Source organism: Talpa occidentalis, unplaced genomic scaffold (assembly GCF_014898055.3).
Source record: "Talpa occidentalis isolate TD23 unplaced genomic scaffold, MPIMG_talOcc4v2.1 talOcc4.6, whole genome shotgun sequence".
Lineage (NCBI taxonomy): Eukaryota > Metazoa > Chordata > Mammalia > Eulipotyphla > Talpidae > Talpa > Talpa occidentalis.
In genome coordinates, this window is record NW_023604972.1 from 102,369,192 (window position 1) to 102,392,586 (window position 23,395).

The following is a 23,395-nucleotide window of genomic DNA, read 5'->3' on the forward strand; positions in this document are numbered from 1 at the left end:
GTCTGAAATCGGTTACATAAAAGTTTACCATTATCATTTAACCAATAGCACAAACCCATAGGTGTGGCAGGGAGTTTTATGTATGTGGATGTGAAGTAATATTGCTTATTCTTACTAAGGAATTCAGACTAAGCCTTTACAAGGAAAAGAAATAGAAACCATTATATGAAGAAAGAAAGGCAATCCACAGATTGAATGGCCTGTGTATGATCTAAGGAGGAGGCAGTCCAAAAAAATACTGACATCTACTTTGACAATATTGCTACATTAGTGATTCAAACTATTTGATCAAAATAATTTGTACACAAAGATACATTAAAATTTTCTTTCTGCATTTGTATCATATGTGAACCTTAAACTTGTTAAAATTTAATTCCAACTTTTTTCCTCCTCTTTCATGTAGAATTCAAATTATAATCATTAGACTTGTTCACAGGTGTCTGACATTAGTAGCATATATAAGTAGATGCTACAGCTTATTTTGCCCTAGGCTCAAAACTGTTTCTACTTGTTTTAGCTCTGCTCTTTTATTTTTTATTTTTATTTTTTTTAAAGATGTATTTATTTATGCATACAAGAACTGGGATACAGGCCAGAGCTGTGGGGGTGAGAGGATTCACCAGAGGCAGAGTGGGGAATAGAACAGGCAGATGTACTGAAATACACTGCTGAGGGGAGCAGCAGGCTAGTCAGGAGGGGTCTGCTGCACCATGTGCAAGGGTTTAAGACATACCCTATGAAGCTATCCGCAGCCACTGCAAAACAAATTCTGCTCTTTTAAAGAATTTTATTTAACTCTTGTTTTCATGGGTTTGACATTAGTCTGTAAGACCAATGAATGAGCAAGCAGACAGCTAGATCACAGGAGAAAGCTGTGGAAAGAGAATAGACTAAGTGGAGGGATGTATTACAGAGCTCTAACTAATGAATATGGATGATTAGTGGGAGAAGAGGGAAAAATAAGATGTAAAAAATATGAAACATTATTGAAAGAAACAGAAGACACAAAAGATAAAAACATGCTTCAGGCTCATGGACTGGAAGAATTAGCATTGCTAAAAATGGGTATATTACCTAGAACATTACACAGATTTAACACAATAAACACTCAATCCCTATGAAAACTCCAAATGGCATTCTTTATAGAAACAGAACCAGAAATCATAGATTTATTTGGAACTACAAAAGCCCCCAAATAGCAAAATTAATCCTGAGAAAAAAAGAGCTAAAATAGAAGTAACATACTCTTACTTCAAACTTTATAGATTGTTTGCTAATACTCTGGCACTGAAGGGGGAATGAGGAAGACAGGGACCACTGCACTTCTTGGAAAATGTAAAATTAAACAGTATAAGGATCCAAACGTGTTCATTTCAATTATTTGTTAATATACAAACACACCAATTTATATTGTTTCATGAGACTGTACAATCAGTCTTTCAATTGCACTTCAATACCTTTAGTCTTTCCTACAAACCAATTTTTACTTTTTTCTTGAAGTTCATGCATCCTAATTATAAATCACATCATTTCCTTTCCTGGAGGCTATTTATATTTTACAATTTGCTTCTGTCAAATTCAGTTACAAGAAAAAGATCTGTTTTAAAAATGGGCCTCAGCCCATTACAATAAAAAAAAAAAAACATGCACTGAGGTTAACTGAATGGAATTTAGTCATAAAAAAGGTTGAATAATAGAGTGGTTAAGAGCATGGACTCTGGAGTTAGATTACTTGAGGTCCATTTGCTAGCCACGTTACCATTGTGAATTACTTAACTCTGTAAGACAGAATTTCCTCATCTGTAAAATGAGAAAAATATCAGGATCCCAAATAAGGTTTTGTGGATTCAGTGAGAATTTAATGGTTGAAATACAGAACACTTAGAACAGCTTTATATGAACTTTGGTTATTGTTTTTTATTTGAGAAACACTTTTTCTTAGCAAGGGTCAAAAATGTATTAGATAAAATGTGGTTGATGAAAAGATGAGTTACATATTGATTATCTTTCAAATATGTGTGCATATATACATATACCTGCCCTCTGTAATAAGAAGTAAAGGTAAGTATTAGAATAGAGATCAAGGAAAAGAAGTAGCTATTTCCTGTCAATGATAGCAGGGGGACTTTGTGAGGGAGAAAGAACTTCAGCTGGGCCTTGAAAATGAACTATAACTGAACACGTCATATTAAGGCAAAGATAGTGAGAATAACATAAAACAAAGCAAAAAAGCAAATGCATCCATCATGTAAACTGTGCCTTTTGGCTGGAGTTAATAAACCATGAAGGTATATAATGAGAAAAATGTTTGTAGCACTATGTAAGGAAGAGGTCTTGAGGGCCTAGGTAAACCATATGGAATTATTTTATAGAAGATAGTGATTTAAAATGTTTGAGAAGAGGTATGGCCCAATCAAAGCAGACTTTAATCTCAGAGGAAAGTAAATAGATTGGTGGGAAGAATGCTGGAGAGAGAAATGCCAGGTAGGTAATTATGGCAGAGGTCAGAGAGATGAAGGTCTGGGGTTGGGAAAGGAATAGCTTCCACAAAAGAAAGAAAGGAACAGAAACAAAAATATTATAGAGGGCCTCCCTGGTGGTGCAGCGGTTGAGCGCTGGGTTGCGAAAGCTGCCCGCAGGCTCTGCAGCGCCGGTTGTATCCCAGGCTGCTCCGCGGCCCCCGTAGGAGGGTCCCACATGGAGCATAGACCTCTCCTGCCGCCCGCTGCTCCCCTCAGCTGTGTACTTCGGTCCTTCTGCCTGCTCTGCTCTCTGCTCTGGCTCTGGTGAATTCTCTCACCCTCCTGCGCTTCTGACTGTACCCAGTGCTTGTATAAATAAATAAAAATAAATCTTTAAAAAAAATATTATAGAGATAGAATCAATGATAGGACCCCTAAGTCAGAAAACAATGAGAAACTTTAAAAATATATAGACATTTGAACTTCATCAATATAGATTCAAATTCAGTAAGTCTATAGTAAGATTCATCAAATCATAAATTTTAAAAGTGTCATTCTGGTAATTAGTTTTTCAGTGACCTGAAAGTCTATTACTATTGAGTAAAAGAAATGACACTGGCTTCAAAGGTTAGGAAAAAAAAGAAAAGGATTAAAAAGAAGCGGAGAAGGGGGCCTCCCCTGGTGGCGCAGTGGTTGAGCTCTGAGCAGTGGTTGAGCGCTGAGCTGCAAAGCTGCCCGCAGCCTCTGCAGCACCGGTTCCATACCCGGCTGCAGGCAAGGGTCCCACATGGCGTGACAGACCTCTCCTGCAGCACCCGCTGCTCCTCTCAGTGTGTATTTTGTCAGTCTGCCTGTTCTATTCCCTGCTCTGGCTCTGGTGAATTCTCTCACCCTCCCGCGCTTCTGACTGTACCCAGTGCTTGTATGAATAAATAAATAAAATTAAAAAAAAAAAAAGAAGAGAAGGCATTGGGAGGAAAAAAATAACACAAATCAGAGCAATTGGGACAGGCAGAGGAACAAAGATGATGACAATTTTTGTATTTCTTTAGGACAAGATATTATTCTCCAAAAGAGGATAGAGAAGAAGTTGGGTGAAAAGTTCATAGATTTGAAAATTACCATGTGATATGAAAAAGACATAAATGCAATCTCTGGAAAATATACTCCAGAGTTCAGAGTCACAAGAAGAATGAGTCAAGGCCTGGAGTTTAGCAGTGAAGTCAAAAAGAAGCGAGTATCATGAAAACAAAAGGAAATAGGGTGTTAAGAAAGGGTGATTTATGCGAGAAAGGACTGATTAATGCAGAAGAGTTTAAGGATAAGGGCATGTGAAGAAAGGTCAGTAGATCTGATGCTCAAGGCTATGGGTAATGATTGAGAGTAAAACAAGGTACGCTCAAGGCTTAGCAGGAATTAGTGAAGGAAATAGGCAGCTGTGGGAACTAATTTCAAAAGGTTATTGGTGAAGGTAAGAGGACAGGCAGAAACTTGATAAGAAAGCAACATTATGATGAGTTAGCTCTTTAAGGTGAAAAAAAGTGATGCATTTTTTAAGATGGAGAGGGAAGACCCAGAGGAGACAGAAGTATTTAAGATGTAAGGCAACAGCAGAAAATCTAAAGGGACAAACTACAAAAGATGTAAAAATAGATGAAGGATAGAACTAGGAAGATTCCTTACCTGAGACATGAGGAAAAGTGGCAAAAAGGGAAACAACAAGAGAAACTATTAGATAATAATAAGGAGCTCTGAGTGAGATAACATCATGTTATTTTCATACCTTGTAGAAAAAGTGGTGATATATTAAGCACAAGACTAAAAGGCAGTAGAATGTTCCAAAGATTTCTTGAGAATCAATTAAAGATAATCCAAAAGATTTCTGAGAAGAAAAGATGGTCCAGTGAAGGCTACTTAGAATAATTAGGTTATTTAGAATAATTAGTGTCCATCACAGACTAGGACTGAGAGACAGAGAGAGACAGAGCGCGTGAGCGCACGGGCGCGCGCATAGGCGCTCATTGCGCATGTGTCATAGACTGGACTGGTAATTGGCCAAAATGCTTTAGCAAGGTGGTGAAGAAAGCAAGGGAGGGAGCCATTGGGAATATTCTTGTATTGTTTAATCACAGGGAAGAGGGAAGGGAGGTCACAATGAAAGTGAAGAACAAATACAATTGAAAAGCTGGGACAGGAGGACAAAGAGGTTTAGAGAGAGATGTGGAGGAAAATGTTGACCCAGAAAGGATGGCTTTGCTGAGAAATGATAACCACAACAAAATGAATGGAGCAAAGAGCGGTTAAACAAAAAGCACATATTTAAAAATTGGAAAAATTGTTAAGAATGGAGTTAGTGACCTTGAAGAATAGGAATGAACAAAAACATTTTCATGTCCTATTAATTGTAAGGAGTGGTCTCTTGCGACTAGTTGTAGGAAAGAGATTTATGAAGCAGAAAATTTCAGTGATGATGAGTCGCTGAAAATTTTGTGAATGGATGCAGGACAAATTTCCAACTACCTTCTGGCCCAGTGAAATTCAAACTCCACCTTTGACATGGTATACTTTTCTTCTGAAAGGGAACAACTCATTATACAGTATCATTTTACTCTCTACCCTACTGAGTTTTATATGTAAACTCTTTGGTATGACATTATGACCATAGGCATTGTACTAACTATACATTTTAAAAGAATTATGATGCAGTTGCTAATTCCCCACATTGCCTATCCCCATTTCTTATTCTCTTAGTCCTAAAATCCTATTTTCTGGACCTACCATTTGACCCAGTCATTTCACTCCCAGGAATTTACCCAAAACCCTAATTCAAAAGGAAACCTGCACTTCTGTGTTCATTGCATCACTATTTACAATAGCTAACATATGGAAACAACCTAAATGCCCCAGAACAGATGGCTGGATCAAGAAGATGTGGTACATATACACAATGGAATACTATTCAGCAATCAAAAAAGATCAACTCTTGCCATTCACAGCAACATGGATGGAACTGGAAGGGATTATGCTCAGTAAAATAAATAAGAAGGAAAAAAAGAAAAACATCACATGATATCACTTATAGGACTACTATAGGGAAACCGAATATAGGGTCAAAAAAAAAAAAAGACAAAACTTGTAGGCAACTATAGATCTGAGGTTTAAAGTAGGGGAGGGGTAAGAAAAGGGATCAAAACAGGGTGGGAATAGCACAAGGGACCATAGGGATGGTTCATAGGTGATGTGGTGGTGGGATATTTCTGGGGACTACACCTGAGGCGAGAAATCAAATACTGTAAACATATGAACAGTGTAAAAAAATTTAAACAATTAATAAAAGGAAAAAAAATCCTATTTTCCTCTATTTCCTATGATTAATATTGTGTCCATTGACTAAGTTGTGATAACACAAACTATTATTTTGGACTATATATATTTAAAAAAACTGTGTAGGCACTGAGTCACAAACTGGAAATATCTCTAAATAAAGAGAATGGCAATAAATAATTCCAAGATAAAACTGCCTTCAAAAAATCTGATTTTTCTGGTTGAGTTTTATGTATATTCTTTGGTAATGGCTTAAATACAAATTTTAGAGAGTCACATTTAAAAAACCAGAAGTCATATTTTCAATCAGCCGAGAGTTGAAGGTCATCCATTTCAAAAAACTGAACGTGCTCTCAGATCAAAGCAGTTAATCATGAACAACTGCTTTATGTAGTTTTCAAGTAAGTAGAAATTAATGCTTCATTGGTACTTTTTCCAGAATAAATAATGAATGTGGCGCCCTCAGAATGGGATTAGTGCCCTTCTAACAAGAAACAAGAGAACTAATTCCTTTATTCTTTCTCCCAACCCTATATAACCATGCTGTATGCCCTCTGTCCACCTAGAAAATACAATTTAGTTTAGTACTGAAATAATCTCAATGGAGAACTATCTTTGTCTCCATCAGTATTCAACTGAAACTTCACTGATGTAAAGTAATTCAGGAAATTTGAGGTCTAGAAATACCCCAAACTGCCACAAATTATCAGTCTCTTTTCTTCTTTGGTTACATGTGGAAATCAAGAGTTCAAGCAGGAACTTTTCTCTCAAATCTATGATTTCTTTTTTGCTTTTTATCTGGGAAAACTCCCAGTGTTATCATTCTAGAAGCTTTTAGTGAATGAAACCAAATCCCAGTCCTGTGAAGCTGTCCACAGGCAGCCTCTGCAGCGCGGGTTCGATTCCTGGCTAGCCAGGGAGATTCCCACATAGCGTGGCAGACCTTTCCTGTCGCGCCACTGCTCCCCTCAGCAGTGCTTTCGGTCTGTCTGCCTGTTCTGCTCCCCACTCTGTCTCTGGTGAATCCTCTCATCCTCCTGCGCCTCTGGCCTATACCCCAGCTATAGTATAAATAAAAAAAAATTAAATCTAAGAAAAAATTTCCAATTTGAATCTTTTAAGATTGAGGTCATAGATATCAGTCTTACCAGAGGGCAAGTATATATAATATTTCAGTATTTTTGATCTTTCCTACCACTACTGGCAAAATGTGGAAAGACTGAAATTGTGTTCACAAAATTGTTTTAAACTCAAGAGGAAGAGATTATTCATAGTCTAGTGTGAAGATCTGAGGTTTTTGTTAGGTACCTAGACATTGTTTTCCTGTTTTCTTTTTAGCAATGAAACTGGGGATGACTGCAAACAAGCAGCTTACTGCCAAGGACATGTGAAACCTGTTAGATTGGTCACTCTGTAACCTATTTAAGCACACACTGTTAGTAGGTAAGACTACTCTTTGCTTTAGTGGAAGCCTCAATTTTGCATTGCGGGCGGGGGGAGGGAGGGCCGGAAATCATGGTAATTTTCCTTTTTTTATTTATAAATCTTGTTTTCAAAAGCAATACAATTAAAAACAATAACACAGTTTTAATCTGAGAATAACACGGATAATAGAACCAGGGAATTTTAGGTACTGGTTGCTACATAATAAACTACAACACTTTGTATTTTATTATTTATCACGATTCTACAATCTAGGCTGGCAGTTTACTGTTCTCTCTGTGTGGTACCCAGTTGGGTTAGTAACTGTAAGAAAGGTACTTCTCTCATATGTCTGGAGTTAGAACGGGGATGCCTGAAATAACTGGACACATGAGTCTAACCCCATGGCCACTCCACATGATTACCTTGGGTCATATGGTATTTTCAGGTTAATTGGCCTTTTTACATGGTGTCTAGCTTCCAAGAGAAAGGAGACTACCTGCTAGTCCTCTTGAAGGTTATACCCATTTTGTCATATTATGTTATATATGCATTATATTGTATATTGACCCAAACAAGTCCAAAATCAGTCCATATTTTAAAGGGAGGGAAAACAGACTCTATTGCTTTATATGAGGAGTAGCATACAAATAAAGGGAGGGAAATAATGGAGGCAGCCATCTTTGGAGAAGACAATGTATAGTGTGTTGCATTTTCCAGGAGTGCTGTCCTTTTCATATGGATTTCAGTTTCATTGAAGGCTATCTGAAGTTTTTTTTTTTTTAAATGTCAGTGCTAAAAATTGCCCTTAAATTTTGGATCTATAGGGAATGATACTTTCTAATACCTATTATAACAAATTTTCTATGATTTTTAAGATAGCAATGGAATTTTGATTACTATTAATTTTTTCTTCAATCTGCATGTGAAGAAATGGGGGGTTGGAACAAATTGAATAATTCATCCCCAAATAAGCTCCTGAATAGAGAAATGGTCATGACAGTACTAGAAGATTCCAAATACCTTAGACCTTTGTTATACATGGTTATTTAGATCAAATCACCTGTATATTTTTATATATCACATTGAAATGTATGTATGGAAATTTATAAAAAAGGGATTTGTAATCACTTATGCTTCCTCTTTTTATTCAAATAAATTTTCTTCTCTGATCCATGAATCATTCCTCACATAAGAACCGGCAGATGAATCAGAATGAAGTCAGTAAATTCTAATGAGCCTAAAAGGAGAGACAAGCTTATCATTGCCAAAGATCAAAACCAAACCCTAAATTTATAAACTTTGTTTAAAATCCTGCTTGAGACATTGAAATTAAATTCAGGGAACTGACTCATTCTTTTTGTACCCCACCATTGGGAAGAGGAGGCCAGCGTATCTCATTAGAAACCACTGATCTTTGAAACTGTGGTTCATAGCAGCGCCGTTTGTAGGCAGCAAAAGGGTCAGAGAAGCCAAACTGTCATCTCTGTCCCAGACCATATTCAGAATGGAAAGAAACTGACAATGGCCATCTTTGGGAGACTACATTACTGCATATATTTTATTTATTAGTAGCTCTTTCTGTGCCTTCTTTCATCTGGATTTTGAGTTTATTTGAACTCTGAAATTAAGGGATATCAGGAATGAGTCTTTTAAAATAAAGAGTGTGAAGGGGGGGCCTCCCTGGTGGCACAGTGCTATCAAGCTTTGCCAGCCACTGCAGTAGGAGTTCAATCCCCAGCAGGCCAGGGAGCAATCGACATGGTGCAGCAGACCTCTCTTATCTCGCCCTCTGCTCCCCTTAGCAGTGTATTTCAGTAGCTCTGCTTGTTCTGTTCCCCACTCTGTCTCTGGTCAATCCTCTCACCCCCCTGCATCTCTGGCCTGTACCCCAGCTCTTGTATGCATAAATAAATCTTAAAAAAATAATAAACTTACTTTAAAAAAAAGGAAAAAAAAAGAAAAAGGCTAACAACCATTAAACTGTACAATTTAAACAAGTGAGCTGTTTAAAATTATCTCTTGACAAAGCTATGAAGAAAACAGATTTAAATGGGAGAAATAAAGAGGTGAGTAGCCTGAAGGGTCATAGTTTATAACTATAACTTTATATCTTTAAGGATCCTAATGTATTTAGTTATTTTTAGTTTATTTTTTTTTAAATTCTTTTTCTGGATTAATCTTTTCCTTGTTGATTTTAAGGGCTATCTTGGTTACTCTTCTTCCTGTATTTGAAACTATTATTTTGAGTTGAAAGCATTTGTTTCTTTGCATCTGTTTTTCTATGTGTCCCTCTGGCTATCTTTTCCTGTCTAATGGTTTTGTGATTGCCTTCACTCAGTCCTCTGATGACTTCTCCCAAAAAAAGAATAGTTGATGTTTGGGTCACCTGTCCCCATGGTGACATATGGATATGTCAGATACAGTCTGTGAATTCCAGAAAGCTTGGCTCAGGTACTTAATGAAATGCTTTTTCTGTTTTCCCCATGGACCCTGAGATTCCTGTAAGTCAAATGACAAGCTACCATAGCAGCTGTTTCTCAGACTTCTTTCATGCTGGTGCTGTTGTTCCAGTTTCCTTGCCTCTGGTAGTACGTTTTAATTCCCAATTCACCACCACAGGGATTAAGACATTGTTGTTTGTGGATCCAGAAAATACAACTTCCATGGCTTTGGTCCAGCTGCCACTTTGTGCTCCTATTCTACTTTTGATCTACACAGATGTTTGTTTACTTTTTGGTGTTCTCTCGTTTTATCTTGTCTTTGATTGAAATGTATATGGGGCAAGAAAGTGGGTAGAACATGAATTTATAGTGCCATCTTGACTGTGTAATTTTTAAAAAATAATTAATTTTTTATTTTTACATCATTGTTCATTTTTATTTTTTTTAAAGATTATTTATTTATACAAGCACTGGGTACAGTCAGAAGCGCTGGAGGGTGAGAGAATTCACCAGAGCCAGAGCGGGGAACAGAACAGGCAGACTGATGAAGTACACTGCTGAGGGGAGCAGCGAATGTGGCAGGAGAGGTCTGCGCACCATGTGGGACCCTGACCGGTTGCTGGGGATTGAATCGGCGCTGCAGAGGCTGCAGGCAGCTTCGCAGCCCAGCGCTCAACCGCTGCACCACCAGGGGAGGCCCCATCATTGTTCATTTTTAAATAATATTTGCTTCCCCCATCCTCTCAGGTGTAGTTCCCATAGAATTTCCTTCACCAATGCACCCGTCCACCATCACCTCAGTCCCTGTGCTCCTCCCTCCCTCCCTCTGATCCCTCTCCCACCTCCTCCCCTATAGTATGTCTCTGATTTATAATTGTTTTTACAATTTATAATTGTACTGTTGTTATTTCCTTACACTGATGTTTTATTTGGCTCCCCATATTCCTGCTATCTGATATTTTTCTTTTCCCTTTTGGCTTATTTCACAGAGCATAATTCCTTCTAGCTCCATCCACCTTGCTGTGAATGGCATGAATTTATCTTTTTTGATTGCTGAATAATATTCCATTGTGTATAAATGCCACATTTTCTTGATCCAATCATCTATTTTTGGGGCATTTGGGTTGTTTCCAGGTTTTGCCTATTATAAATAGTGCTGCAGTAAACATAGGGGTACAGGTGTTCTTTTGGATCAATGTTTTTGTTTGACTGTGTATTTTTCAGGCCAGTGCAATTTTAGCAGAAAGTTTCAGAGTATCAAATGCTCCATGTTAGAAAAGATAGAAATTTTGTTCTAGAACAAAACATATGGAAGTGGATAAGAGTTATATATATCTGGTTGTAAATAAAATATAAAAGAACCAATGAAATGACAAAGCTGAACACATAATTTGCAGAATCATAGAAATCAAGTCCTAATGATAATAAATTTCAAAGGAACATCTGCAAACAGATCAATACAATTCTTTAATTTCTACTTTTGTTGCTGTAACAGACTGTTCTTACTGTTATATTTAGCTTGGTTATTGTGTTTTGGTGCATCAATAGTTATATTAATTTATTCAAGAAATATTAATTATGCTCCTGCAATTCACAAAACATACTGCAAGGCCATGGTGATACAGGGAGGAATAATAAATGTTTCTTGCCTTAAGGAATTTATAATTAAGGAAATCAGCCACACACACGAAGTTACCATTTCATTGTAAGATAAGTGTTATGAAGGCTGCAGGCACAATATGATTTAAAGGCATAGTAAAGGGATGAGTAAAGGGATAAAGGGATGAGAAATTCTTATTTGGTGTGGTTCTGGAAAAAGGTAATCTAGAAAGCCTCACAGAAGAAGCAGCATATTGGGAGCTTCACAATTTCTATGAGTGAGCAGTTATCTTTTTTTTTTTTTAAAGATTTCTTGATTTATGCATACAAGAGCTGGGGTACAGGCCAGAGGTGTGAGGGATGAGAAGATTCACCAGAGACAAAGTGGGGAACAGAACAGGCAGGTTGACTGAAATACACTGCTGAGGGGAACAGCAGGCAAGTCAGGAGAGGTCTGCTGCACCACGTGGGTAGCTCCCTGGCTGGGGATCGAACTCATGCTGCTGTGGCTGAAGATAGCTTCATAGGCTGTGTCTTAACCCCTTGCACCACCAGGGAGGTCCAAGAGTGAGCAGTTATCTTGATGGAAATAGGGACTAGGGGAACTAATTTGTGTTATCCAGCACACTATTTTAACTTAGAATATAGATATATTTTGGACAGCTTTGAGAAGCTAACGAGGATTATGAGAAAGTGAGAGGCCCCTCTTCTCCTCTGTCTCATCCACATTTTCTCATGTCACTTGCCAAGCACATGGGTTTTCATCTACTTAGGATGAGGAGTTCAAAGTAGATGGTCCTTGGATGAACAAAGATGATAGTACTAGTCAATTTTAGGAAAGAGTAAATTTATTGGCATGGTCAAAATGCAAGATAAAAAGTAACTGACTTGGGGATGAAAAGATGACCTATCTATAATGCAAGTCATATTGTATTACAGACTAAAGAGGGTGGACTTTTCTTTGGAGAACAAAAGAGATCTTGAATGGCTTAATGCTGGAGAGTGAGGGGATCCATTTTGAAAAATTTTTGAAATATAGACATCTGGGAAAATGAAAAGGAGAGGAAAATGACTAGAACTAGTGACCAATCAGGAAAATACTGGAAGAGTCCAAGTATGAGATAATGAATATTAGATAGACTTGTCATGGGGCTAGGGGAATTAGAAATTCATACTTCTTTTAAAAAGTTTGAAATGCTACAACAGAACAGTGCTTCTATTAACATTTCTTTGTGAGAGGTTTTTCTAGTTGAGATACAAGAATACTGGAGTTTTAACATTAAGTTCGATGCTTGAGGGCAATGTTTTTTAAATAATCAGAGTATTATTTATTTACTATATTCCTGATGGGGCATATTCAAGCAGTATATGGGGTTATTTAGGCATGAAAAGAATTAACTGACTAGGTCAGGCCCTATGTTATTACTATTTGGTAACATATAAACACGAGCACTTTTGTATTATAGAGGAAACAATACAAACCTTGTTATTGAAGGGAGAAATAAACCTCAAATGAGAATATGTATTTTAATAAAATGAATCCCAAATTGAATAAAAACATAAAAACATGTCTTCTTGATAAATTCTAAGTTCCATGAAAAAGTTGACCTCTACATTAAACATTGCTCTTTTTAATGGAAGAATTTTAAATTAAACAATCTTGAATACTATTTCTGCCAACAAAATAATTGCATGCTAAATGAGAATAGAGAAGAGCTAGTTAGATACAGCTATTCTACAAACTACCCCACAAACTAATATGAAACAGTCCCTTCTCTTTGCACAAATAGGAAAAATGTTTTTGCATCTTCCCTGATCTAGTTCAGCAACTAGAAGACTTTCCTTACATTAGAGTGACTCCTATTGTTTTCCTACAAGGAACAGTATCTACTGATCCTGTAGTAATGTTTTAGACACCATTCTAGGGACTTTACATAAGGAATTTTGTTTAAACTCTGAAAAGCAATTAAAATGTGAATGATCTCTCTCATTCATTTGACTTCAGATTTCTAAAAGCCTAGAAAGGAGATTCCCTTATTTGACTGGCCCAAAAGGGAGCCACCCCACCCTCTGATTATAAGATTCTCCCAAATATCCCACTCACTGACAACATTTTAGAATTTTCTGTATGTAGGTATATGGCTATTGTTTCTAGTTAAGAAAATTCCTAACAGACTCTAATCTAACAACAAAAATAAGAATCAGATCATAAAAACCTGTGCTAAGTATGATTCAAAGGGAAAAAATGAGCTGCAGTGGAAGCCAATTTAAGCTGGAACGACTTGCACTGTTAAGTAACCAGACATGTGTAGCCACTTATGAAGCTGTCTGATCACATATGTTTTAAAACATCTGTCAGCACAATCAGAACTTCACATGCAAAACAGAGCACTCACAAGTGCTATGAAGATATGTTTGTGATGAGGAAGTGAGCAGATTTCACAGGTGAACACAGGTTGTTATTGGTTTAGCTGAAGAAAGCTTAGTGCAAGAGCTCCCAAAGGCTCCGAGTCATTTACTTGAACATAATGTTTTAAGGACAAAACTGCAACTGGCAATAAAGCCTATAGTGCCCCGAAGAAACAGAGAGGTCAGGAAGTAGCAAGAAGCAGGAGAAATTAGAAAATTACAGCTTAATTTATGGCTTCAGAGCTGAGTCTAGCTTCACTCCATTTTGTGATAAAAAATATTCAGTGACATTTCCCAACACAAAAGTTCCCAAGTGTAAATACAGTTCCAAACCTGCAGCATTTGTTCTTCCTCTGAAGACATCGTCATACGCTTTCCACTGTGACTTCACCTGGTAGGCGTGGATGAACACCACAAACACCACCACCAAGCACATTAAAGGAATGAGGGCTGCTGTGAACAGAGCTGCGTAGATGTTTGGAATGAAACACCTGGAAGAGAGACGGGAACAGATAAGACTCAAAAGTTTCTAATTTCTAATTTCAGAACGTCTTAGATCATTGCTTTGTATTGGCTCTTGGGATCTACATTTTGACAACAGCGGATTTTTGGTTTGGCAACATAAAGCCTTGTTTGAGTGGAGGATACATGATTCAATCTAACCCACCACTCCACAAAGGAGGTTCCACGGAACATGCATCTCCTGAGATGCTAGAAAACATCAAAAAAGTTTCAACCAAATAAATTCGAGAAAGGCACACTTGTTTTTCCAACTCCATCTTCTTTGCTTTATGAGACCAGGTTTCTTTGGGGGAATGCATGAGAGAGGGTATTATTTAAAGGTAAATTTGAGGATTCTTAAGGTTCAACTCTGATTCCACACAATCTTGTTTTTTGCGTAGATGACAGTTTTGTCATTATTAAGCTATACATTTCCCCCAAAGACAAACATTTTTCTCCAAAATGATGATTTTCCATTTAGAAGTTATGCTGCACACTTTTTACTATTATTACTGAGTTATCTTAGAACAATGAGGTCCAAGGTAAACAGGCATAATTATTTTGGGAATGTGGAAATTCTTTGGAAAATTATTTTTGAGATGTAACAGGAAATTTTAATTCACGGGTCATACAACCCTCTTGTTGTTTACATAAAGCCTTTCACAAAATGGAGGACTCTCAGATAATTTCTTAAATATCTGAAACTGTTATTGAAGTATTATTAAAAGACTATATATACCACCCTCAACTTACAAGGCTATCATACTTTTTTAATTACAAGAAACCTTAATAGTAAGGAGCATCTCTTTTCAAATCTTTCTCCCCAACTTAAAATTTTTAAACACATGGTATTTGTAAACCTAGATTACAAATATAGCCATAAAGTATGGATCCTGGATAAAATTCAAGGAAAAATATGTAGCCTGGTTAGGAGGTCTCGTGCTGGCAAGCACAGGGCATGATCATTATGCATTTTGGAAGGTGGATAGAGTTCTGGAGCCGTTGGTGGATTTTTCAGGCTTTCATGCTCTCAAGGAACCAGGAACACAGGCACATCAGGCAGCGAGGCTGGCATGCAGGGAGGCAGGCACAGGCTGGGCAGGGTGGAGCTGGGAGGCAGGCAAGTAACCACGCCTTCCAGTTCCCCAAGAGTCTTCAGGCCTTCTCTACGCTCTCTCTGGGCTCTCTCTCATATGTCCCCATGGTCGCTAGTGGTGTAAAAAGCCTGATTAATTCACGTACCCTACAGGAGGTAACTTCAATGTTCAAAATATTGGTATTCAAGGGAAACACCCTTAAACTTGGGAAAATAGTGCCTGTTTTATATTTTAAAAGACACACAATGCATGTGTTTATCTTTTTTGAATGCTGAGTAATATTCCATGGTGTATATGTACCACATCTTCTTGATCCAGTCATCTATTTTGGGGCATTTGGGTTGTTTTCATAGCTTAGCTATTGTAAATAGTGCATGAGCTGGAAGGGATATAAGCGTAATAAGCCAGAAAGAAAAAGAAAAATACCAGATGGTCTCACTCATAGCAGGAATTTAGAAAACCTAAATAAGGGACCAGGAAAAAGACTAATTATAATAAAGTGAAAATCGAAATCAACAAGCAACTATAAATCAGAGACATACTACGGGGTTGGGGGAAGGAGGAGGGATTAGAGTCAAAATGAGGGGGGGGGGGAGTGGGAATTGTATGGGGAATATAACCAAGATGAAAATGCATACATTGTGTAAAAATGAAAAATGATGTAAAAATATATAAAAATAAAATATCAAAAAAAGACACACATTATTTAAAACCTTGCTCAGGAAATATTTCTAATTAACATGACCTGCTAAATGTATTCCTCCTGTAAACAAGATGTGTGCCCACAAATATATCAATACACATTCTGCATCTACAAAGATATGGCAGAATGATAAATTTCCTGACTTTTAGAAATAAATTTGGATAGCATGAAGCCTGAATCCTTCCTGTGCACTTATCTGTAGAAAATCACTATCTTCCAGGTAAAATGCACATGATTAAATAAAACAGGCAGACATTAACAACCTTGAATATATTTTGAATTTAAAATAGTGGTCATGTTGCTGACTCAGTTTTTTGTACATTGGCTTTAACCAATTTCATATTGTTTCCATCAAAATTTTATATTCATGGACATAGACTGGCCTAAGGTGCTGAGACAAATTCAGAGACTGATAAAGGGACTTACACAGTCTTCACTGCTTTATTTTATCTTAAAAAATGTCATCATCATAATTCAAATTCAGTCCTCAAATTGGGGGTAATTAGTGAATAGGTTGTGAGCTGCTCTAGGAGTAATACACATTTTGTGCAGAGTGCTATGGCATAGGTTTGACTCTCCAACAGCCACACTGTCTAGGGGATGAAGCACTTGATTGTCATCTCTATTTGAAGTGCTTTCCCCCAAATTTCCATTTACTTCAGAGAACAACCTTTGGGAGCAGAATCCTAACTAATGGTGCACAATTCTAGTCAAAAATAAAACTGAAAAGTGGACCTCTAGAGGTTAGAAGTAACCAGTGGCATTCTGGAAGAGAAGGGAATTCTACTCTTAAACATCTCCTTCTTAATTCTCCCAGCTGGTAGGATGAAGACTTGTCCATCCTGGCTCATTCTTTCAGAAAAAGGAGCAGGAAAATTATTTTATCCTTAAGTTACTCCTTTTCCCCTCTGTTTCTTCACAGTCCTACAAGGCAGTCCTCTCAAAAGTCAACATGTGGCCAGATCATTAACAAAGCATTGTCCCGATAGCACACTGATCACATTGCCAGCCCTCCTGGGTTCCTCTCTACCTCAGTCCTACAGGGTCCTCCCCTCCTCTCCTCTTTTTTTCTTTTTTAAAGATTTATTTATTTTCTTTTTTAAAGATTTATTTATTTATGTACAGGCCAAAGGTGTGGGGGGTGAGAGGATTCACCAGAGACAGAGTGGGGAACAGAACAGGCAGACTGACTGAAATACACTGCTGAAGGAGCAGCGGGGAAGACAGGAGAGGTCTGCTGTGCCATGTGGGTCACCTCTCTGGCCAGGGATCGAACTCATGCTGCAGTGGCTGTGGATAGCTTCATACTGCTGAGACTTAACCCCTGCACCACCAGAGAGGCCCCCTCTCGCCCACCCTTGACCATCTCCAACAAAAACTATGTGCTTGTGTACTACCACTTTTAGGGATTAGAGGCTCAGGCAACTCTTCTGACACCCTATCATATGCAAATGAGACAGGTTCAAAAGGGTAACCCACAAATACAGTTGGCAGTGAGAGCCCTACTCATGTCACTCAGCCTATGAAAAGCAGCTGGGTGTGTCCTTTCACATCCCAAGTTACATCTCCCCTATTAACACCTTTGTTGCTTTAAATTCTCCTCGTTTAACTTTTCTTTGAAAGCAGGTAGGTATTATTTAATTTTCTGAACAATATTGTCTGCATAATATTTTTAACTGATGTAGAATAAAAGTTCTGACACATATTTAAAAGACCTCAAGATAAATGAACTTTTTTTCTACCCATAAGATAATAAAAGAAGGCTTGCCAATCAGAATTTCCTTCAGTCTGAGTAAGATGTTCAGTCCGTCCAGGTATTTTGAGGACTGGATCACATTCATGTGAAGTGGGAGTTAGGAAACTGTGACTATCATGTTAGGAATAGTTTCTGAAATAGGCTGGGAACAAATTCTTGGAAAAACTGAATGTAATGTAAGAAATGAGCAGACTGAACACTATGCACACAAGGCTGTGGAAGTAGTTGATTAACGTGCTGGCAGCTATTGCTTCAAGAACAGATCTGGCAGTAACCAGAAAATGAAACAAAGGCAATGTGGATTTGTTTTCTTTAAAAGGTCGAGGAAAGTGTGTTCCTTGTAATTACCAGCTCATCCGACCTCCAAGTACTCTGGTGACCCTGCTCTCATTCGGTGTTGAATACTCTTTTGGGTTCTTGTAATCATATGAGTAATTTCTGCTGTTCCCTTTTAAACATCCATGGGTAAATTGTCTTTCTTACTATATCCGCAGACAATCCTAATTTATGTTAACATCTTGTCAGTGCTTCATCCTCTTGTCTTTTTTCAGTCAGATGAAACAAGTAGACTGTTTCATTACCTTCAGTTTTTCCTCTTCTAAGTCTACTCTGGAAGTAATTGCAATACTGTGTCACTTTCTAATTTAGAAAGATTATTACCTCCTCTAGGTAGTACTTTATACTTATTGAGGCTATATTCACTTGCATTGCCTACCTTGGTTTTAAGAAGTTTTAAGTGGTTGGCATGGGGTATTTCAGTTTCTTTATTCCTATATGAAATCAGCCCAAAAACAGCTCAGAAGAAAAAATGTTTAGGAGAGACACAAGCCCCACTTACAACTGCTGAAAATATTGGAGAGGACACTGGAAACTCCCTGTACTTGTGACTGTGATTTGAGTCTATTTAAATTATATTTAAAGAACAAGTTGACCCTGTTTAACTGGAGGACTTGAAGAAATACAGGCAACTGACATCTGGATTACATCTGGATTATATAGGATGACAAGGACCTAAGTAATGAAAGAATAATAAATGTCTGCTCCCACGGTCTTTTTTTGCAAGTACTTCTGAATAAGACACTGATAATAGCTATGATTCACACAGACTCATGTGCCAACCTCCCTAAAGCAGATCTCCTTAAGATTTCTTTAATGATGGCATCTACTCTAGCTATATTTATTGCTTTAACCAACATTTTCTTCTCCATATGGAAACTCATGGTGATTGCATATTTGATCTGGAGAGTAAAGGAAATGATGTGGCAATTTTATTTTATTAATTTACTTATAGCTGAATTAAAAATCGATCCTTTATTATAAACTTATTTCTTTTTTGGGTAGAATATACAATAAATATATCTTTTTATTGGACCCTATTAAAGAATGCAGACATTTTTCATTACGTAGATGCTTATCTATAAATTAAATCTAAGTCAATACTTATGATCCAATGTTCCTTTCCTTTCTTGCCCAATTTACTTTCTTTCCAGAGATGATGTCTTTATTTAACATTTTTTACTAACTGTAAATTTAACTATTTAAGTATACCTATATTTCTGTGTGTATGTATGTATATATATATGTTTTATATTATGTTTAATGTTTATGTTTACAACACTGTTATGCTTAGGGGTATAGGTTCAAACCTATACAAATATGTTGTCACACTACACCCCTTACCAACCTACAGATAATCTTCCTCCATGGTCCACTGAGTCCTCTCACCCCTTTGTTCCCATTACCCTCTACTTCAGGTAGCCTCAGTTGTGCAGTGAGATTTCAAAGGTTCCTTTGCTTTGTTTTTCATATTGCACATATGAGTGAAATCATCTGGTATGTGTCTTTCTCATTCTGACTTATTTCACTTAGCATAATTCCCTACAGTTCACAAGTAGCAACATTTCATTTTTTTTTAATAGTTGAGTAGTATTCCATTGTGTATATGTCTCACATTTTCTTTTCCACTAATGTGTTGTTGCTTCTGCTTCCAAGGTTGTTTCTATAGCCTGGCTATTATAAATAATGCTGCACTGAGTATGAGTGCACATATTCCTTTGAATTAGCTGTATTTTTCACATAGCTATCTAGGAGTAGAACTGCTGCAACATATGGTTGTCCTATTTTTAATATTTTGAGAAACTTCCATAGTGTTTTCCATGGAGGCTGTACTATTCTACATTCCCACCAAAAGTGTATGAAGGTTCCTATTTCCACACTCCCTCAATGACAGGTGTTGTTTCTGGTCTTACTGAGCAATTCTCAAAGATGTGAGGTGATATCTCACTGGGGTTTTGATCTACATTTCTCTGACCATAGTTGATGATGAACATTTTTTCGTGTGCCTATTAGAGAGGTCTTCTCCCATTTTTTTTTTTATTAGCTATTTTTCTGTTGAGTTGTATGATTTCCTTGTAGATTTTGGATAATAGCACCTTGTCAGATGCATGATATACAAATTTTTTTTCCTATTTGATATGATGTCTTTTTTGTTTTATAATAGTTTCTTTTGTTGTATAGCTTTTTAATTTAACGTAGCCCCATTTGTTTATTTTTGCTTCTGTTTCCCTCACCAGTGTAGTTGAGTCCTCAGAGACGACCCTGAACACAATGTCATGGTTGTCTTACCTACTTTTTTCTTTGTATTTTATAGCTTTAGGTCTTATATCCAAGTTTTTGATCTATCTTGAATTAATTTTGGGGTATGATGTGATCTAGTTTAACCCTATTGCTTGTGGCTGTCCAAATTTCCCTGCATTACTTGCTTTTTTCTATTTTTTTTTTTTTAATTGAGGTAACACTGGTTTACAACATTATGTATGATCTAGAGGTATAGGATCACCCCCTTCGGGTGTTATCACATCCACGCACCACTAAGACATCCATTGTCCTCCACCACAGTCAATTGTTTGTTAAACAGGTTTTCCTTTCTTCGTTGTATGTTCTTGACTTCTTTGTCATAAACGAACTGTCCATATAAGTGTGGGTTTATTTCTAACCTCTCAACTCTATGTCATTGATATATATTTCTATTTTTATCACAATACCATACTGTTTTTATTACCATTGCTTTCTAGTATAATGAAGTCTGCGAACATAACCCCAATTTGTTCAGGCTGGTTAGAATGTTTAAACCAATGTCCCCCACCCCTTAATGAGACTTTTTAAAATCATAAATGACATGTGATCTTGTCAAATGCTTTCAGTGCATGTATTAATTAAATAACTTTTTCCCTTTGTTAATGTGGTTGGTGCATAATATTAATCAATTTGCATATGTTGAACCATCTTTGTATCCCTGGAATACATTCCACTTGGTCATGGTTTATGAAATTTTTAATATATTGTTTAATTCAGCTTGCCAAGATTTTGTTGCAAATTTTTGCATCTATCTTCATCAGATATATTGGTCTGTAATTTCCTTTTTTTGTGTGATATTCCTGTCTGCTTTGAGATTAGGGTAATGTTGGTTTTATAAAATGTATTTGGAAGCGTTCCCCCTTTTTCTATTTTTTGGAAGACTTTGAGAAGGACTAATACTAATTAAATCATCTTTTTATTTCATTTTATTTAAAAAATATTTAATTTTTAAATTGAGTTAATATTGGAACACCACCCCTCCCCAATCAGGTATTACCAATGTAGTGCACCCATCACTATTTCACCCATATTCCATCACCACAGATCATTGTGCTTCTTTCCCTCTTGTTCTCACCCCTTGCTTATTCCCTCCCACACCTTGGTGCATCAGTTCTGTAGTCATCTATCAAGAGTTAATTCTTAAGATTGTCTTTACCTGACTATTAGTTTCATTACTTTATATTCCACATTATTAGTGATACCAGATGGTATTTATCTTTCACTTAGCATAATCCCTTCAAGCTCCATCCATGTCACAAATGGCATGGTTTTCTCTTTTTTGATCACTGAGTAATATTGCATGGTGTCTATATACCACATAGTCTAGAGCTACTCATTTGTTTGGGGGGATTTAGGTTATTTCCATAATTTAGCTAAAATAAATAGCACTTCAATAAACATGGGAGTGCAAGTGTTCTTTTGAATTAGTGTTTTTGAATTTCTTTTTTTTGGTAGATGCCTACGAGTGGAATTAGTGGATCAAATGGCAGATCGATTTTTAATGTTTTGAGACACCTCCATACTGCTTTCCAGAAGGGCTGAACCAGTATGCATTCCCACTAGCAGTGTAGGAGGGTTCTCGACATCCTCACCAGCACTTGTTTCTGGTCGTTTGCATATGGGCCATTCTCACAGGTATGAGATGGCATCTCATTTAGCTGCAGCTTAGTTTAAATCTAAACAGGTATGACTGACAGTAACTTTCCCTAAGACTCTGGCAATATGCAAAATACCCAGAAAGCTGTGGGCTTGGGCCAAGGGCAGGTACTGTGAGAAGTTTCAGATTGTGCAGTGGTTAAGCTGTCCAAATATCTTCCAAACCCAAGTCAGCTACAGGGTGGTGCTTCTTGGGAAGCACCAGGTGCCATTAGTTAGCACCTACCCAAAAGGTACTGTTGACATTTGCTGACTGGTGGTGCACATGGAGCTCAGAGAAGCCTGAGGAGTCTGGGTCATGTTGGAGGATGCCTTTTGGGACTATCTAAACTAGAGGTCTGCAGCCCAGACCTGCAGAATAGCCAGGGTTCTTTTGGGGTGGGAGCTCTTACTGGTCTGCAGTAGGCTAGGAACTGAAGAAAAGTCCTGGGGGGTCTGTGTGGGAAAGGGTGGTGCCTTTTGAGACTGTGTTGCTAGTTAGTCATTGGTTGGTCATCAATGTTCTTTCTATTATGTGGTATTCACCTGCCTTTGGTGGGATAGTAACCTAGGAAAGTCCCAGGAGTCCAGGTGAAGGATAGGTAATTTTTGAGATGTCTGCAGCTGCCTAGATAAGTTCCATGCCAACCCAGCTGCCAGTTTTCCTTATAGTGAGTGGATCTTACTCAACTGCAGTGGGCTAGAAGCCAAGGGGAAGTAGGGTGAATTTTGTAATTGGTAGATGTTGAGCCTTGGCTACCAGCAACAAGTTTCCCTGCTTTTCCTAAGGGTGTGGGGAAAGACCTCTGCCCACCACTCCAGGCACTGAAAATTTGGAAGGATTCAAAGTCTGACCATGACCTCTAACTTCAGGAATGGTTTTGGGGCATGTGGGTTCTCCCCACTTCTGTACAGTAGCTGGAGAGATGTGTGCCTTCAACATCTGAACCATTCTCAGTCTATTCCAGGCCACTGCAGGGCCAGTAGTATTGGCAGCTGCTATCTATTTTGCACTGTTGTGTTTGCACCAAGGTCACTTGTTTTTCAGCCAACTACCTTTAATAATGTAGATAACACAGGTGAGCCTCTGGTGGATGATAAGTTGATAGAAGTGAGATGTATGATCCATTTTCTAGATATACTCTGACGATATTTCCCAGACAGGACTTACTCCACCATTTTTTCTGGGTGTGACTTCTGCGTGTATAGAAGTATTTTCCTTTGCATTCAAAATGACTAGAGTGGCTTACAAAAACACTTTGAGCACACTAATTTTCTTAAATAAGTCATTTTATGAAGAGATAATAACTGAAGAGAAAATAATAGCTAGGATTTAACCAGCTGCAAGGTAGGAAAACATATTCTTTCTGTCCCTCTACTAGAGTGCATAATGTGGCTTTTATGTC

At 37.5% G+C, this 23,395-nt stretch overlaps 1 protein-coding gene across 1 annotated transcript in view; it reads right to left on the reverse strand.

Annotated features, from left to right (window-relative positions):
* The window catches only part of LOC119260425 (adhesion G-protein coupled receptor V1-like), a 216,299-nt gene that overhangs the window by 66,400 nt on the left and 126,504 nt on the right, over nt 1–23,395 (reverse strand). Inside the window, exon 3 of the mRNA XM_054687910.1 lies at nt 13,994–14,151. Within this exon, the coding sequence (XP_054543885.1) occupies nt 13,994–14,151 (158 nt within the window). The remainder of the gene's footprint in view (nt 1–13,993; nt 14,152–23,395) is intronic.